We start from the raw sequence: 19,538 nt of genomic DNA, 5'->3' as shown, positions 1-19,538 counted from the left end.
GCTATCTTCAGATTGCATGATAACCTATCTCTAGCCTTTTAAATCTCCACTCTCATTTTCCACCCCCTTTAGTACCATTGTTTAATTTTTTTGGCCTCTCTTTCTTTTGCTACTCATTGCATTTTTAAAACTATATTTTCAATACTCTTTTTAATTTTTGGCCTCTTTTTTACTCATTGTACTTTATTTAAATATTTCTTTAGTCATTTCTCTCATTTTTCCTATTTTTGACACCTAATCTATACTCCTTTTTAGAGCACGTGGATTTTTTAGATCTACTCCACCAAAAGGAACGTCAAAGTACTCCATATTTTTTAGGATTCCATATTGGAAGGACTTAAAAATACAACATCTCTTGGATCCTGTGCACATATTCCATAATGTTGCTCACACACTATGGACCACATTATGGGCAAAAAGGACTCTTTGGGGACTAGGGAGGATTTGAGGTCCTTAAAACATCTCCCCACCTATGCTACTCCACATCAAGCCCCAAATGGCTCGATTGTGCTCCCTTAAGCCCCATGAAGCCTAACCAAAGATGAGCTAAGTTGAGTGAAGGGTTCCATTGCATCTATTCACACACCCATAGGGTACATAAGGTCACTAAAAGAAGCTTTCACAAGGCCAAAGAAAGTTGGAAGCGTTCAATTGTATGGATTGAAGACCCATGATTGGCACAATATGTTACATGTAATTCTCCCTTTCTTCTCTATCCTCTCGCTCGTTTTGTTTAGATATTGAATTTTGTGCAAGACTAAATTAACATGATATTTTAATATTTTGACATTGTAGTTCATTTTGACGGTGAGTATGTGCATATGCTGGTACAAGAAAGTGAGGGAAGCTATTTCAAACTCGGGGAGTTAGTAAGGTACATCATATCTTTATTCAGCCAAACTTTTCTGTATACACCATATCTTCTAGTGTGTTATCTTAGTGTACTTTTGTGTTTTATCTTGTAGGTTTGTGAGCTCCAAGGAAATTGAAATAGATGCCATTTCAGCTTCTCATTTGCTTTCTGTGGAAACTGTGTGTGTCCACCTCTTGGTTCATGTGGTTGAGGAGATGGCTATATGTGGAGTAGTGCATGCACAATGGATGTTCTTTCTAGAGAGGTTTTTATAGACTCTCAAAGATTTGTGTGACTATGGGCCCAACTAGAGGCATGCATGGTTGAAGGATGGATCATGCAAGAAGCATTTGTTTACATTTTAGAGTATTTGGCACAAGTTGATACCTCAATGCCTCGCATGTGGTCAGGTGAGGAGGATGCAAGGATGAATTTACACCTAGCAAGTGGAAAGGGGAAATTATTTAGTATGGATATAAATGTATACCGAGTCATCAACAACTTTTGCATCCTCAATGCAAAGCTTATGACCAAGTGGGTGGACTTGTGGACAATGGCCAAGGCAAGGCATTTGTAAGAGAGGGAAGCATGGAAGCAGGCTCATGGAGGCAAGAGGGCACCCCCAATTCCTTGACATCTTGCATGTTTCCGAGATCTCATTATTGCTGAGTTGATCAGCGAGAGAATGACGAATGCAAAGGCACATAGAGAGGACATCATTGACAAAGAATGGGAGGATACTTGAGGTTGTGTACCAAAGGTATATACAGTGCCATGTATATCTCTCTCTCTCTCTCTCTCTCTCTCTCTCTCTCTCTCTCTCTCTCTCTCTCTCTCTCTCTCTATATATATATATATATATATATATATATATATATATATATATATATATATATATATATATATATATATAAAGAGAGAGAGAGAGAGACACAGAGAGATAATATATAGTACTCATTTTCTTTGATTTTATCTTTGTAATTGATTGTATAAAAAAGCAAAGGCACGTAGAGAGGACATCATTGACAAAGAATGGGAGGATACACGAGGTTGTGTACCTAAGGGTCCAAAAAGGGGGATGGAAAAAAGAGAGAATATGGGAAACTAAGGAGAGGTCGATGAGGGCGGAGCCGGTTTGGGAGTGTGAAACTCTTGGATAATGGCTCTACCTCCTCGATAAATTGCCCATTTTCCTGCCGCGCACGCTTCTCGCATCTTTTGTAATTCTTTCTTCTTTTGTTTGAGTTGAGTAGGGGTAAGGTCTTCTACAAACCAAATTTTAGTGTCCTTGAGAAGCCTCGATTGCTCGAGGAGTTTGATTCAGTCCACCTTGGTCTTGAAGGTGAGGATTGCGTGATTGGTGCGATACTCGTGTGTGAGAGAAGTAATTGTTGCTGGATCCCATTGTATCATAGGGGTTGTTGTTTGGATATGAGCAAAGGACTCCTTGTTGAGGTCTCCCTCCCCTTTCCAATCGCTTGGAAGCCTGCCAATGCGAACATTAAGGGCAATATCCTCTTGTCTTTGTCGTTCACGTAGCGTGGATGCCACACGGACTTCAACTTTGTGAGAGATAGCTTCTTGCACTTGATTCTTGACAGCCTTTGTGAGGTTGGTTTCTACTTCTACCTTTGTCTTGTTGAGCTTCACTTCCATCTCTTCCTTCTTACCGTTCTCCATTGCGGCGAGCCGAGCTTCGATGTCAACGATTCTCCGTTTCAGGTCATCATTCTCTTTGCGGAGTCGTTCGACTTCAAAGAGAGAGAGAGAGAGAGAGAGAGAGAGAGAGAGAGAGAGAGAGAGAGAGAGAGAGAATATATAGTACTCATTTTCTTTGATTTTATCTTTGTAATTGATTGTATAATTTTATCTCTTGTATAATGCCTTTCCTTTAACTCTATGTGGTCAAAGGGCCGACACTTTCGTACTACACGCTACATTGAGGAGCATCAAACCACCATAGATAGTGGTGTCATGGGCAACTTTGACATAAATGGTGATGAAGCCAAGTACTGTGCGACTATTGAAAGGATACTAAAGGTCAATTTTAGAACCTTTCATACCTTTATCTTTGAGTGCAAGTGGTTCGCAAATGTGTCTAGACGACATGAGAATGGGCTCTACATGGTGGACTCTAGTGTGTATCACACGGGGAGGCATGACAGCTTGTTTTGCCATGCAATTGTGAGCACGTGAGTGTAAACCTTCTTTACCATTATTTTATTGTAACATAATATCAATGTCACTCATTTCATTTTCTTTTCTATAGGTCATCTATATCCCATCAATCCATCAACCAAAACTTTGGTTCGTAGTTCCAGTAACACCTCGGGTAAGAACCATTTTTTCCACTAATGAAGTGGAGACCGTCTTCGACCCTCTTCCACCTACTACTTTGGATGAAGGTGAGACAAGGGACATAGAGATTGATAATTCGAGTCCTAGCACTACCAATCTCAATGAGGATGATTGCCATGATGACAATGATGAGATGGAAGATGACGAGTTAGAGAATGATGAAGCTGGGGGATTCACAAATGACAATTCAATTTCTCTCTTTGCTGCTTTAGGAGCCATTAAGATCAAGGTACTTGTAGAGATCTTTTGGAAGATGATTTATAAACATTTGTATATTTTATTCTATGAAAAGTTTTTCTCGTGTCGCCATTCATGGCTTTCTCTGTCTCTCTTTCTCTCTCTCACTCATTCTCTCACACTCTCTCTCTCTCTCTCTCTCTCTCTAATATTGTCAAGCATGCCTCCTCCCATTTGCAAGAGAATGAGAAAGGTTCTTGCAAATGTGCAGGCCACTTGCACATTGTTGCAGGATAGAGCTTGAAGAAACTAACATAGGTGCTAGCATTTGGTAAAGTGTGGGTACCTTCACTCTATCATGATGAAAAATGTGGGCTCCAAAGGGAAACGAGCAAAAAGAGCCATGAATACCTTCAAGGTGAGGACACTTTGTTTAACGAGGGGATTTTTGATTCATCACAAGAGAAGGCCATCTCTAAGCTTGAAGGATGTAGGTAGAAGATGAGGGGTTCCACTTGTAAAATAGGCTTGTCTATGTTTGGCTATAACGGGATGAATCGATTGCCTCAGTTTATGAGAGCCAATCCAAAACTTGATGGATAGATGTCATGGAGGTCGCTCTTGTGGCCATATGCAAAGTCCAAGAAAGTAGTGCCCACTACAAGACGTGCTTAAGACTTGTGATGGCCTTAGCAACGAAAATGCACGGAGATATTTTTATCCCCGACACGCTAAGGCCGTCGCTATGAGCGTCGCAACAATACCCTTGCTATGGGTGTTTCTATAGGCATCTCTATAAGCATCTTTATATAGTGATGCCTATAGATACGTCCATAGCAATTGTGCAGGTTTCCAATATAGCAACGCTAGTAGTGACATTGCAGATCCCAAAATAGCGATGCTTATAGCAACGCCCGATGATAAAAAAATTTGGTGACAGGGTATTCCAATCAACCATATTGAAAATAATACATCCAAAAATGAGATGCAAAATTGACAAAAGTGAACAAAAGTGAATTGAAAAAAGCATAACATAATGAAAGAATCATGGGAAAAAAACTTGAACACATTGATTGATTGTTAAGTTGGATCAAAATGTACGAGCTACAGTACAATTGCCATTATGGAAAAGAACCATTTACAAAATTGACGTACATACAGTCATCTCCTCATACATGCCATATAGAAGCAAGGGTAAAGAAGGTTTTTTCTCATCGTGTGCCAATGACATATCTGTTGGTTTTCGCAAAAAAAATAGTAAGAATTTCTATAAGTATAAACATACAAATATAAAACAATCTAGCAGCTTATTATTGAGTTAAAATCAATTTCAAAGTGTAAAGTTAAGTAATTACCAAGCCGAGTCGAGAGCTCAAAATTTTCATAAGGGTGTTTAAGCCCTTTCTACCCACAGACTCGTGCTTGTACGGTGTGGGGTCACGTCCAGCCATTAAAACCTGTTTAGGACATACAAAGAAAATTTTATGTTAAAATTTAACATTACAAATACCCAAAATTACTAAACCTAGAGAGCAATGCAATAACACTTACAAACTCGGCCTTAAATGATGCCCATCCGCCCCGCTCCCCCAAGTGGTGCATGCTCCCTACCTCTACTCGCACTCTAGCCGCTTCCCTTTGTTGTTTCCGCTTGTCGAGATTCTCGTGTGCTTCTTGCTTTGCAATCTTCCAATCTTCTTTAATTAGCCAATCTGGTCTGCTCCACCCATGCTTTATTGCTTTCTGCACTTCAAAGAGCTTGTGCTTGCAGCACTCATGTATCCGCACCCTCATTAAGTCTTCATTGAAGCGCTCTTCTCGATTTTCCATGAGAAACTCATCATGTAGCATAGTGAATGACTCGTCTTTCAAATCATTGGGCACTTCATTCCAGTTCTTCATTGAAGCTCTCTTCTCGGTTTTCCATGAGAAACTCATCATGTAGCATAGTGAACGACTCGTCTTTCAAATCATTGGGCACTTCATTCCAGGTATTTAATATATTGTGCCGAAAAACCTGATATCATAGGCCACACATGCACGAAATCACCTTCTTGCTGTTCTCATCCAAGATCAAGTTTCCACTAATGTCAATCGAGTACAAAAAGTCTTCTTGCCTATTGCGGTTGAACCTAGGTGTCGCTGTAGGTGTCTCAGCAAGGGGTCGCGGTTGCAAGTGTCTCCACAAGAGTTTGAGCTCCAAAGTGAGAAGTGTCGAGTGGGGTGAGTCTCAAAGGAGTAGCGAGTGGTGTGTAGCCAAGAGTGGCTAATGGTCGCACAAAAGCCGAAGTAGAGGACAACATTGTGGCTACGGTGTGGGGGCGGTCAAAGAAGGGGAAGTAAGGAGTCTCAATGACTACGAGACAATGTGGAAGCATTAGTGGATCCTCCTCCACACCAGCCCACCGCCTCCACCACTAGAGCATCGATGCCTAGAAGAGTGTGTAGTGTGTCTAGTCGACATCGAGCTCTTGAAGCATGCTGATTGCTCCAAATCTGATTCTCTAGCTATGATGCCAGATCCCTAGGATGCAAAAACACAACATACTTCAAAAATGACTTTCTTGTGAGTCGTTTATGCATGTGAGCTTGCAAAAAACTACATACCTAAACCCATGGAAGCTATATGCAAGCTAGTTGCAAGATCACATGCACAAATAGCTAGCGAACAAGCCATATTTGAAGTCAACAGCATTTTTGGAATGCAAAAATACACATAAACGACTTTCCCACGAGTCTTTTGCGCATGTGAGTTTGCAAATAACTACATACCTAAACCAAACATGCTACATGAAAGCTATTTGCAAGCTCACATGCACAAACGGCTCGCGGACAATAGAGTTTTTGGGATACAAAATTACAACGAACTTCAGAAACGACTTTCCCGCGAGTCATTTGCGCATGTGAGCTTGCAAACAACTACATACTTAAACCTAACAAGCTACATGCAAGCTATTTGCAAGCTCACATGCGCAAACGACCTGCGCTAAATTAAATAATCCTAAACTCTTAACCCTAACCTAAGCCTAAACATACATATACCTTGCTATGGCTGTCACATATATAACCCTAAACATACATATACATAAACCTAAACCTAAACTACATATATCTAAACCTAGTGAGTTTATGGCAATTTAATGGTTATCAAGAAGTTTTAGTTTGTTTTTGTATATGTGAATCTATGTAGGTGTCAAGAAGGTAGATTTAGATTTCTTTGGCAGGAGCCCCAAGATACATTTCTAACTTCCATTTGTCTTTGCTGCATTTTGATATTGCTTTGCTTAGCCACCTGAGGGCATTGTGGAGCTAAAATCAAAATGCATTGTGGTGCTTGTGCCAAAGAAATAAAAAAGTTGCTATCTATTTCTCTATCTCCAGCTCTCTCGTTATCTCTATCTCTATCTTTATCTCTATCTCTGTTATGTTTGCACCATGCGAAAAAAGAAACCCGCGGTGTAAATGTGACTAAGGTTGAGATCAATAGGGTAGAGAGAGATATTGGTCTACTCCTATTGCTCTCTCAACCCTATTGCCCTCTATCTATCCCTTTCTACCTCTCTCTATATCTACCCCTTTCCCCTCTCTCTCTCTCTCTCTCATGTATAGAGAGAGTAGAGATAGATATAGATAAAAGCTTTGATTACTACTTCTCTTAGCCTTTGGAAGAATGCACTCAAGTAACTACACCCGTGGTTTAGAATATTGTTTATTGCAAAGAGTAGTGGAGTTGGTTTAACAGTGCTAAGTTGGCACCGGTTTCTATCAAGGTTGCTAATAGCTCAACCCTAGCTTAATAATGGTTAAGCTGTAGGCAAGTCTAAAAAGACTCCATTATTAAGACCATAGTTCTCGATGGTGTCCCCCGAACCCTGTAAACAGGCATGCCAACCAAGATAATAAATCCCAGTCCCACTTACCCTATTGCAATGAGAAACTCCAACCTTTCATAGATTAGAGGAGTGCATCTCTTCTTAGGTAGAGAAGAAAGAAACTTATGCTCTAATCACTAACTATCTATCTCTGCACTCTCTTTATACAGAGGTAGAGAAGGTAGCATGAGGGCATTAGAGTAGAGAGAGATAGAGAGCAATATGAGATTTATCTACTCCTATTGTTCCTATTTAATGTATAGATAGAGAGTATGTAGATAGGGAGGTAGATACCTAATCATCCCTCTCTCTATAGAGAGGGATTATTAGAGAGGTAGAGAGGGGTAAGTTGAGTGCAATATGATAGAGAGAGAGAGAGAGAGGGTAGAGACTAGAGAGATAAGGTAGAGAGAGCAATAGGAGATTTATCTACTATTAATCTCTCTCTCTCTCTCTCTCTCTCTATTTTCTCTCTCTATCTTCTATCTAATTTCTGAGCCATACACACTCAACCGTAGTTGAAGACTGAAGTGGCCACAGTAGGTTACTTCTTGCTCAACCATGATATACATGAACTGCCAAGCATGAAACAAAAACCACTTGTGGACACTCGTGTGTCAAAACAACCAGCCCAATCTGAGTCCAAAAAAGCATGTAAGTTTTGCGTCAATGATCCCCCCTTGGGATAAAACAAGCCAAGATGTAAAGTGCCACTCAAGTAGCGGAAAATCCTCTTGACAGCCTGCCAATGCTTAGACCCTAGGCTATGCATAAATCTGATGACCTGTGAGACTACAAACTGAATATCCAACCTCGTGTTGCATACATAAATGAGGCATCCAACAACAATTTGGTAAAGAGTGACATTTGCATGATCACCAGTATCATGAAGACTCAATTTCGGACATGTTTTCATGGGAGTGGCAATAGGTTTGCAATCCTCAAGTCCAAACTTACATAGCAATGTCTCTACGTAACTTTTTTGACACAAGGTAGTACCACCAACACATTGCTTAAATTGTATACCCAAGTAATGATGCAACAGCCCCAAATCTTTCATCTTGAAAGTAACATTCAAATCAGCCTTAAATTCAGCAATATGTCTCTCATTTGGTCCAGCGATCAGTAAATCATCTACATAAAGAACCACAATGAGAAGTACATCACCCTCACGCTTTACATATAATGTGCTTTCTATTGGACTGTTACGAAAGCCTCTTTTGACCAAATGAGTGTCAACCTTCTCATACCAAGCACGAGGAGATTGTTTCAACTCATACAAAGCTTTGTTACATTTGCACACCTTATCCTCTTGTCCTTTCTTGACAAAACCACGAGGGTGTGTTACATAAACTTCCTCAAATATGTCACCATTCAAGAAAGCAGTAACAATGTCTAAGACTGATGTACATCCCAACCAAAATGAGCTGCCTATGCATATAGAACATGCACAGTAGTCATACAACAAGTACGAGAAATAGTCTCTTCATAACTATGCCTTTTTACTGTGCATAACCCTTTCCAATAAGTCGAGCCTTAGCACATAAAGTCCATGTGTCATTTTCTATAAGTGCATCATATTCTGATTGCATGGTAGCCATCCAATTTTTTGAACTCTATCCTTCATCGAAAGATAGAGGTTCCTCAACATCATGTAGGCTAGACACAACCAAAGCATAACAATATGATGCATGGAGAGAGCGTGAACGAGTGCGACTAGATAAAGGTGCATCCAATTTACTGTCACACAAAGTATGCACCAGTCATTTAGTCATACCTCTAGCCTACTCATTTTCAGCCCTTTCCTCATCAAGTACATCATGTACATTTGTAACATTTTCAGAAATCCCCATAAGCTGTACATTTGCCTCATTGGAATTTACATTCATACTTCCACGACTGAAAAGAGGCAACAAAGTGTTATAAATGTCTTGTGAGCTTACATTACTTTATCTACTACATGACAACAAGGGCTGAACAAAATCTTCCACAAACACAATATCCCGTGAAACCAGAATACGTTTTGTTTGTGGATGATACAACCTGTAACCTTTGCTTTCAGCACTATAACCAACAAAAATACATTTGACAGCCTTATCATCCAATTTTTTGCGCTATGTTTGTGGCACCAAAGCATATGCCAAACAACCAAAAACACGCATGTGCTCAATAGAAGGCTTTCTATTATGCCATGCTTCATATGGAGTAATAGACTGTAAAGATTTTGTAGGATACCTGTTTAGTACATAAGTGGCACACATAATGGCCTCAAGACAAAAAGAATGCGGTAAAGATTGACTTATGACCATACATCGTACCATTTTCGTAAGTGACATGTTTTACCTCTCAGCAACACCATTTTTCAGTTGAGTATAAGGCATATTACATTGGTGTTTTATTCCACGACTAGACAGAAATGCATTAAATTCATGAGATATATACTCTCCCCCTCGATCGGAATGGAGGGTGCCCATAGTACATTTCGAGACATTTTCATCCATATTTAGAAATTGTTTGAAGCACATAAAAACTTTGGACTTTGCTTTAAGCGGGAATACCCATGCATGCCTGGAGTAATCATCAATGAAAGTCACGAAGTAAAGGTAATTTTCCAAGGACGGAGTTTGCATGGGCCCGCAAACATCACTATGCACAAGCTGCAACTTGCATGTAGCCCTAACTGCATCCTTTGGAAACTTAGAACGCTACATCTTACCCAAAATATAGCCTTCACAAACGTGTTTGACAAGTACGTTAAGAGGCGGCAAAGAGAAACCATATCAGATTTTTGCAAACGTAGCAAACTAGCAAAATTCAGGTTTTGCATCTGAAATAGCCTTTGAATCCACAACTGCATTTGCAAAATTCTTCCCACACTTGTCATACAAAGTGAGCTTATACAACCCACAACATAAAATGCCAGATGCAACAATTTCATCACCAAGATGCCCTTTGACACAAGAACATGTTGCATCATGTAAGACCACATAGGATAATTGTCCCCATCGAATCAGTCCTCTGCAGCAAACATCTTGAACATATCTGTGTTGTTGTCAGCCATGGTAAATGTTACACCTGATGTGAAAATTGCCCGAAAAGAGGAGAAACAAAGCAAGAAAAACACGAGGTATATAGCACAAACCATAGAAGACTGTAAGGGACCTGTTATGCAAAAAACGACACTAACAAAAATTTTGCACAAAATGACAAAATAGCTTGTGCAGTACTACCTGGAGTGGAAACGGAGGCTGAAATGAGCCTGATTCAAAAATTTGAATAGACCAAGCTCTACAAGCCATCCCGAAACTTTTGTTGACCTATGAACTCTTGCCAAAGCTCACTGAAATCGGAGAAAGTGAGCACGCGTGTGCTGGAGTTGTTAGCGACTAAGCGTGGCAAGACGCAACCTGCTCTGATACCAATTGTTGGAATTAGGGCTGGAAGAAAACCCACACAGCTTGGAGAAGACGAAGAAAGCTCAATTCACACAATAGAGAACGTATTACTTAGTGTGCAATGGAAAGATAGATAGCCCTAGAATGAATGGCGTATATGCAATGCACGTGAGAAAAAACCTCCTAAAAAGGGAAAAAATACCCCGACGGTCCTAAGTGTGTTCACATGCATCACTACCACATGTATATGATAACAATATAAACCATAAATGTACAAGCGTAACCACCATGAACGAGCTATAGGAAAATTCCAAAATAGATCCTTAATAGTATCTCGTTGGCCACATTTGGGACATTTGCCATCTGGCATGTTCTTCCTTGCTAACAACACCTCTACAAGGAGAGCTCTTGTAAGACTCTCTCCATAGAAGATTTTTGTGCCTAAAACTCATCAATGAGCCCCATACATCTGAAAGCTTTTGCACCCACCAACTTTGTATGTATCGAAGTTGTCATATTTGATTACATCTTTCTTGAATCTGAGTTTGTGGGGTCAAGTGCATATAAAACACTTTAGAGGGTGAAGACCACCAACAACTGGCTGCAGTATCCAGCAATACCCAGTCTTTGAATCTGAGGGTCACATCTTGATTGGAGGGCACACTGAGTTTAAAAACATGAGCACACAATTGCCCCCAAGAAATTTTGATGGCCAAGTCTGAATCTTCTCTTGGAAACCATAAAAGCAACAAGATTTTCCTTAGAGTCAGCTATTTGATTGATTGAGCCTAATTCTCTTCTAAAGAGGGTTAAATATTTTTTATCCAAAAACAAAGCAAGGGGCCTTTTAAAAACAAAACTCCAAAAACATGAGTCAGCACCCTGTAAATTACTAGTGTATCTAACTCTACCCTCCCAAATCAACAGAGAGAAAACAACTTTCCATGATTGAACAAACATATTGGCAGTAATACCACACAATTTAATAGGAGCTACCGAGAATAATTTGTCCCATGAAGACATTTTCCACACCCCATGAAAGTACACGACTGATTTTTCCACGAGTATCCACATGATTTTGGCCCAGTAGGTATTGGCAGCAAATATGTGTTTCAACAATGTTGCCCTCCTTACAAGCATGTGCATTTTCAAATTGATGACCCCCAACCCTCCAAGGTTAATAAGTATAGCCACATAGTCCCATGTAATCCATGCACCAAAAGAAGAACCCCAAAATAACTTCAATAATTTAGGTTTAGACATGTTCAAGGTACTCTCATACCGGTCCAAAAAAGGTAAAAAATACTTCAGGTAGTGTATCAAAATAACCTGCACAAATCTCAATCTAACATGAATAGGCCATTCATTGTAGTGTCAAGAAGCAATTTTACATTGAATTCTATCTTCTATCCACTGAGTGAGCTGCTTAGCAGAAACACTAACTCCCAAAGGATACCTTAAATGCCTAAAAACAGTTCCCCTTGTGACTTTTTTGCCCGGCCAAATGAGATTATGAAATTGGTGTGCAGATACATCAATTAGCTGAGACTTACCAAGATTCAGATCTAAACCAGTAGACAATGAATACAGAACCTGTAATGGAAATGGCCTATGCACTTTTAGAATAGCGCGATTAAGAGAATTAGAGAGAACATTTTTGTGAGGCTACCTTGAGAGCATAGAGGTGAACTTAATTGATGGTAACAACATAAACATAGTACTTATTTAACTTGGCATGATCAATACTTTGCAAGAGAGAGAGTTTAGAGAACTTGACAACAATTGAGGACGGGATTTATGTGGAGCCGGTCCCACCCTCCCATAGGATTTTGTATTATAGGTTCTCCCATCAAGAGAGACTTGGTACAATACAATCTTTGTGTTCCTTCTAACCTAGGTGATGCAATGAAGATGAAAAGCTTCATGCAACACGAGCATAACATAGACTTTGTAAAAAGAATTAACTATCCCAAGCCTCAGTCCCAAGGCCTCAAACACCTTCAAAGGTGGAGAGAGCTAGCGGGGAATGAGCGTAGGGAAGAGGAAGAAGAAACAGTCATAGGAGAAAGAAATAGTTCCTCACTTATCATCACTCTTCTTGCTAGCATACATAATAGCATAGTAATGAAGATGGAGAAGATGGCAAGCTTAAGCATTGATGGCTCTTGGTTGGATTTGCATTCCGTAGCCAAGAGTGTTAATATAGGCTCTCAACTTCTCTACTAGCTTGGAGAAGAAGATGGAGCTCTTGCACTTTGCACTTCACACAATGAGAGTGGGTGTGGGAGAGTATACCCCCCAAGCAGCCCCCCTTCTTGCTTTGGTCGACCCTCCCCTTGTAGCTCATGCTTGAAGATCATTGGACCCCTCCAGGCCTAGCCAATCACATGCAAAATGCATATCAAGGGTAGCCTTGGGACAAGTGTCCCCGTTTCCTCTTTGAGAGAGAGAGGACTTAATAAATACAAAAAGGGTAGCCTTGGGACAAGTGTCCCCCTTTCCCCTTTGAGAGAGAGAGGACTTAATAAATACAAAAACAATTAATTAAATTAACTAGTTTATCATTGGACCCCTTGGGAGGCTAGCCAATAGGCTATAGGCACACCATGAGGGCAACATGGGTAGGGGCTTGACATGTGTCCTGGCTGCCTCTTGAGGCTTGGGCTTACCTTCTTGTGTATATGTGTGTGTGTTCTCTCTCATCTCCCTAGCTTTAGGGCTAGCCCCTTCCTTTGTCGGGATGTTGTTGACTTTTGGAACACAAGCACCTTAGTCAGCAAGCACAACAAAGCACCTCAAGCTTGGGTAGTGTTCCCACAAACACCTCAAGCTCCCTAGTTGACAAGCACAACAAGCACCTCAAGCATATTAGTCAACAAGTACGACAAATCACCTCAAGTGTAATGGAAATAGCCTATGAACTTAGAGAATAGTGGAATTAAGAGAATTAGAGTGAGCAACTTTGAGAGCATAGATGGTGAACTTAATTGATAGTAGCAACTTAATCATAACACTTAATTAGCTAGGCATGAGCAATACCTTTGCAAGAGAGAGAGAGAGAGATTTTAGAGAATATGACAACAGTTGAGGACCGGATTTATGTGGAGCCGGTCCTCCCTCCAAAAGGCATTTGTATTATATATTCTCTCATTAAGAGAGACTTGATACAATACAATCTTTGTGTTCCTTGAGACCTCTTTGGCAATATGGAGATGGAAGCTTCATACACCAAGCTTTTGCATAATATCAACAATCAATCTTAGCTTGAAAACAATCAAGAACTCGTGGACATCATTAGTCTTTGTGTTCCGTAAATCATTTGAGTGCATGAGGATGTATACTTTTATGCATCAACTTATGCCTAAAGCAACAATTAATCTACCTTGCAATACAATTAATCTACTTGCATTAAGTAACTAATCTACTTGCAATAAACCATTAGCCTTCCACCTTCGAAGGTGGAGAGAGCTAGCAGGGAATGAGGGTAAGGAAGAGGGAGAAGAAGTATTCCATAGGAGAAAGAAATAATTCCTCACTTATCATCACTCTTCTTGCTTAGCATACATAATAGCATAGTACTGAAGATGGAGAAGATGGAAAGCTTAAGCATTGAAGCATAGCTCTTGGTTGGATTTGCATTCCATAGCCAAGAGTGTTGGTGTAGGCTCTCAACTTCTCAAGGAGCTTGGAGAAGGAGATGGAGCTCTTGCACCTTGCCTAGCACACAATGAGAGTGTTTGTGAGTGTGTGTGGGTGAGTATACCCCCTAAGCAACCCCCTAGCTTGTTTGGGTCGACCCCCTCTTGTAGCTCATGCTTGAAGCTCATTGGACCCCTCCAGGCCTAGCCAATCATAAGCAGGAGGCATTACAAGCAGCAAGGGTAGCCTTGAGACAAGTGTCCCCCCTTTCCCCTTTGAGAGAGAGGGCTAAATAAATGCAAAATCAATTAATTAAATCTCCTAAATTATTATTGGACCCCTTGGGTGGCCAACCAATAGGCTTCAGGCACACAATGAGGGCAACATGAGGAGGAACTTGACAAGTGTCTCTTTTGCTTTCTTTGTACCATGCATGCCTTGTGTGAGTGTGTGAGTGTTCTCTCTCATCTCCCCTCATGTAGGGCTCGCCCCCTCCTTGTAGGGATTGAATCGTTGACTTTTTGACACCTCAACCCCTCATGCATAGGCCCAGTTTCCACCACAAGCTTGGCCCTCAAGCACTTTAAGCTTGGGCTGGGTCTCACCTCAAGTGCAACCCCCGAGGGGATTCACTACTAGTAATGGGGGGATGTCACCTGCGTGCATCAAAATTAGAGAAACCCCCCTATGTACAGTATCTTACATGCTAACCTACCCCCCTACATACGGACAAGATACGGACGTTCTCGCAATGAGCCATACCCCCTCATACGGATTTCGTACGCAATGTAATGACCCACTATTTTATGTATACTAGTAACATAACAATTTTAGAAGCACATGCTTTTGCAAAAATACATGTTGAACTGCAAATGAACAGAAGTGTATATTTTAGTACGTTTTCATTTGCAATAGATGTTAAGAGAACAAACCATGAAAAGCAACAAATGTAATGAATACTAAATTAAAATAAACCAATAGATTCAATGTAATTTATCAAAAGACGGACATCATTTCCCCTGTAAACTGATACAAATCTCAATTTCAAAACAAATGATACTAGCCACCTACTCAGTAGGCTTCCCACATGGGATTTAAGGCATACATATGAAATGGATTGTTCTCTAAATAACAAATAGTGGTATGCCCATATGACATAAACAACCATGGAAAACTTCACTTATTAAATCAAAACACATTACAAAAGGTATTAACTTATTTTTTTTTCTAAATGTATCTCTTTCTCAATAAAAAAAAATATATATATATCTCTCTGTCTCTCTCTCACTCACACACACACACACACACACACATCATGTACCAAACTCAAACGTTTCTATTCATTCTAACTTTTGCAAACAATGTGTAATAGAGTATTAGAACTATAAAATAAAAGCAAACTTAAACATCTCATGGTTTTAAGGTCAAAATTTGAGCTTTTGCTAAAAGAGTTTTCGGTTCACTTTAAGGCAAGCTTGCACTCAAGTTGGGTTATTAAAATTCAAAGGACCAAAACCAAAACTAGAGAAAATTGAATAAACGATCTAAATAACTTTTGTTTAACAAAAGAACAAGAGTCTAAAGACCAATAGCAAGAAAAGAGAAACAAAAGCAACTTCATATGAAAAGAACCACTAACTAATGAATCACAATACCAATGATTGGGTAGAAGATTGTCCCAAGCTCTCTGAGGCTCATCATTTTCCTCCTCATCATCAGAGCCATCATCAGAGGAAGGGGACTGTCAAATACAAGTAGCACTAATGTCACCAATAAAAACAAGTAACCAAGCCTTTTTCTTTGTGATAGCATCATTTTTGACAGAACTTACAAAGACAAACATTTACAATGCCAGGCTCGCGGATATCCATGCTATACACCAAACTGCAGATCCCATTTTTCTTTGACTTCCCCTTTGCCTTATTTGCAACATTTTTGCATGGGACAGGTAAGCCCCTTCCCTTCCTTGATGAACTCTGCCAAAACAGCTTTGTCACTAGTATCCTTGTATTTTAAAATCATCTCTGCCACACAATCTGGATGATAAAAGTGACCACACATAGCTACATCACACAACTAGTACCGCTCACTCATGGCTTAATATACAAGGGGTGAGAAGAAGAAGAAGAGAATTTTTAAACAGGTAGCTTTATGGAGTTAAGAGATAGCAAGACCCACTCTTCGACATCTCAGAGAGGCTAGGAGTGACGAGACCCTGTTCATTAAATTTACTCGTCACTTGTGATTTGAGTGCATAAGCTACACATCATCAAAGGGCAAGCATAAGCTTTGCAGAACCACCAAATGAAAGAAACACAGTCATTAAGAACTGCATACCTACCTTCACTAAATAAACACTTACTTTTCAAAAGTAGAAGACGCTCACAGGGTCAGAACCAGGAGCGAAAGATGCTCGTAGAGAAGAAGAGATCTGAAAGTCAGCCAACTCGTTGATCCAAGCAAAGAAAATGTCGTAGGACGCGGGCCTTCTCTGCATCGTCGTCCTAAAAGTCTCCAAATGCCCATCTGCCCATTCAACAGCCTATGGCTCGTCACCCTCCCAAAGAATGCAATGCTTGGTAGATAGTACGCCACTCTTGCTTGTTGGCACTAACAGCCATTGATCCCCTTTGCTCAAGTCAGCCACACCCCGTTTCCCGACCAACTATGGTGCCTTCGAGCTCCTTGCAGCATGTGAGGTTTACCGCCGATACACTAGTGGTTAACATAAGCTTTTCTTTCAATGTAGAGTGCTAGAGGTTGAGGGTGTCTTGGGTGCAAAACCGCACACTCAGAATGGCGACGACAATGCCTTGCAAGTACAGCAAGAGATGAAGTCTCGGCGGTAAACAGTAGAATCGCAGGTATAGGAAAGTCATTCTTTCGATGTAGATACTAGAGAGCTAGAGGCTGAGGGAGTCAGAGTCGGAGTTGAGGTGTCTTGGACGCAAAGCTACACTCATCAGAATGGCAATACGCTGCAAGTACAACACTGCAGCAGTGAAGATGGGATAAGGAAGTCGCAGCAACTGCACAACTCAAGCAAGGACAACCGTGTGGTATGAATAGCCCTTAAGTTTAAGGCTCTTTGTTTTAGCCTGCCCAGAGTGCCCACGCGCCGGATATTTGCCCCTCAAAGGCATAGGGTAAAGGGGCCAATATAAGGCACCCTCAATCTCTAGCAGTGATAAGATTTGAAGGGCTACCCCAAATGTCTAATGACAGGCATGCACATCTTATAATTCAAAATTGTCATGATCAAGACAAAAAGACCAATCTAATATGCTTGTCAATTTTAGACCCTTGGATTCCCCAAGACAAGCTTTTAAAAAATATATATATATATCTGAGCACCGAACATTGAGCAAGACTCACTCACGATGATTTGAGGGCCAAGGCTTGCGTGAACTGCTCTCTGTCAAGACTCAAGCGTGAAGCAACATGCGTAGACCACTCCAAAGTCCAGGCACCAGAAATTGCGAGGCGCGAGGCATGAACTCATGATCATAAAGCAATATCACAATTTTAAAAGCTATAATATACAGATACCAATCGAGGCTTGTTTTATTAACTAGATTTCTCAAAGCAAGTAAGGTTCTGTGAAGTTTAGAAATGCATTGAATTTTATAAAAGAGATTAAAAATGCTAACAAGAATTCAACATTACCTCCCCACAAACTTTTTCACATCTAATGGGAAAGACGAGGCTGAGGGAGAGAGGCTTAATCATACCTTAGAAATCTGTGGAAATCGTGAGAAACTTGGGCCAGCCTCCCCGCTTCCCTGCCCACATCTGCTGCAAGGAAAGGAAGAAGAAAAACGCATCGACACCCCACTGCAGCGTAGCATCGTCAATATAAGTGAGAAATGGAGAGCTTTCCCCCAGGCCGGTGCTCAAAAACATATGGTTCCCTCGCATCACCGGGGTCCTTTTCTGTAGAAACACCTCAATGTAAGCTTTTTCTCCTGTACCGTTTCCCCATAAGTCCAAACCTTGATATGGGTAGAGAAATGATTCTCATCTTGCTGGAGATGGGCAGCGATGATAGCTGCCATGTGTAGACACTCGGCTCTTCGACTTTGGAAAAGACGAGGCAAGCTTCCGGGCTTCCGTAGGATGAAAATACTCTAATGACGGGGTCCCCTAGATGGGCAAGGGCGTGGGCAAGGGCCTCGAAACCATGGCTGATGCTAAGAGAGTGGAGTTGCCTGTTCAGTGATGAGCGGTTCAATGCTAGCTTTTGATATAAGGCCCATAACCACGATGGCAAAGAAACCAACAGGGAGGCTGAGCAACTTCATGGTTGCAGGAAGCGCCATGATTCCTGCACCTATGATGCTTGTAGCCAGATTGAATGCTGCCCCACCAAAGCCCGCTCCACTTTGCAAGGTATGCGCGGATGGTGGTAGAAGGGGTAGATTGTCTATGAGAATTGGAGGGCAACTCAGAGCACGTGTCAGGGCAACAGTCCGAGGGAGAGAGAAAGCCTTTGCTCTCGAGTGATATGGCTCTGTCTTTTACCATATCAGAGGATCTGCAAGCAGGAAAGTGGACACCGGAGACTCGGACCACAGTGGGTTGACAACGCCGCAAGTGCACTCGACGATGGACATGTCTAAGGTCATAGCAGTGGCAACAAGTGGACTCACTGTGAGCATTGAGACTTCAGAAACGAAGGAGTCAAATTTTAGGGATGTGTCTTTTCACACGGCCATGGGGTCTCGACAAACCTCAAACTTCAAACTTGACACTAATTTGTGGAAATTCCCAAAATACTCCTCAAATTTCAAAAAATTCCAAAATACCTTTGTATCTATTTTGTTGGATTGTTCAAGATTATCTTATCTTTATTCCTTTTTTACAATTGAGATCCATTTTTTAGTGCTTGAAATGTAATTTGTCACAAATTACCTCGCAAAAAAGGCAATTATGTCTAAAAATAATGAAGTAATTCATCTCCAAAGCCTACATAACCAACTCAAATTCTAGTTTTAGCATCTTGTACGATGGACAATTAGTCTTCTTATGGAAAGCTTCAAGAAAATTTTAACTTTGGAGAAATTTACTCTCACAACCAAGGATATTTTTGGTAATTTGAAGGGTATTTTAGGAATTTATGACAAAGTACTAGGGGCACTAGGGGTATTTTGGGAATTTACACAAATTAGAGGGGTATTTTGGTAATTTTTCTCTAAAAATTATCATGAAACTACAAACCATAACTAAAGGTCTTGTAAACTTTGA

At 40.6% G+C, this 19,538-nt stretch overlaps 1 protein-coding gene across 2 annotated transcripts; it reads right to left on the bottom strand.

The window, feature by feature from the left end:
* Positions 1-4,478: 4,478 nt before the first annotated feature.
* On the bottom strand, positions 4,479-18,213 carry LOC147458894 (uncharacterized). Of its 2 annotated transcripts, none has more exons than XM_086509715.1 (3): positions 18,026-18,213; positions 4,744-4,845; positions 4,479-4,621 (listed from the first exon to the last, which is right to left on the bottom strand). In XM_086509715.1, the coding sequence occupies exons 1-3, from the start codon at positions 18,140-18,142 to the stop codon at positions 4,550-4,552; spliced, it is 291 nt and encodes a 96-aa protein (XP_086365841.1). In that variant the 5' UTR covers positions 18,143-18,213; the 3' UTR covers positions 4,479-4,549. The 2 variants fall into 2 exon arrangements, with proteins under 2 accessions (XP_086365841.1, XP_086365843.1); XM_086509717.1 differs by lacking the exons at positions 4,479-4,621; positions 4,744-4,845 and adding exons at positions 15,922-16,035; positions 16,126-16,270.
* Positions 18,214-19,538: the final 1,325 nt, after the last annotated feature.

The sequence above is a fragment of the Adiantum capillus-veneris genome, chromosome 4 (genome assembly GCF_014529385.1).
Source record: "Adiantum capillus-veneris isolate H3 chromosome 4, ASM1452938v2, whole genome shotgun sequence".
Lineage (NCBI taxonomy): Eukaryota > Viridiplantae > Streptophyta > Polypodiopsida > Polypodiales > Pteridaceae > Adiantum > Adiantum capillus-veneris.
This window is presented reverse-complemented; position numbering and strand designations above follow the sequence as displayed.

Excerpts from the sequence above, each read along its gene's own strand:
- LOC147458894 (XM_086509715.1), bottom strand. The coding sequence starts at position 18,142 with ATGCTACGCTGCAGTGGGGTGTCGATGCGTTTTTCTTCTTCCTTTCCT. Across the intron at positions 4,846-18,025 it reads GATTTCCACAGATTTCTAAG|GTTTTAATGGCTGGACGTGA; the intron begins GTATGATTAAGC and ends TGTCCTAAACAG. Across the intron at positions 4,622-4,743 it reads TGAGCTCTCGACTCGGCTTG|ATATGTCATTGGCACACGAT; the intron begins GTAATTACTTAA and ends GAAAACCAACAG.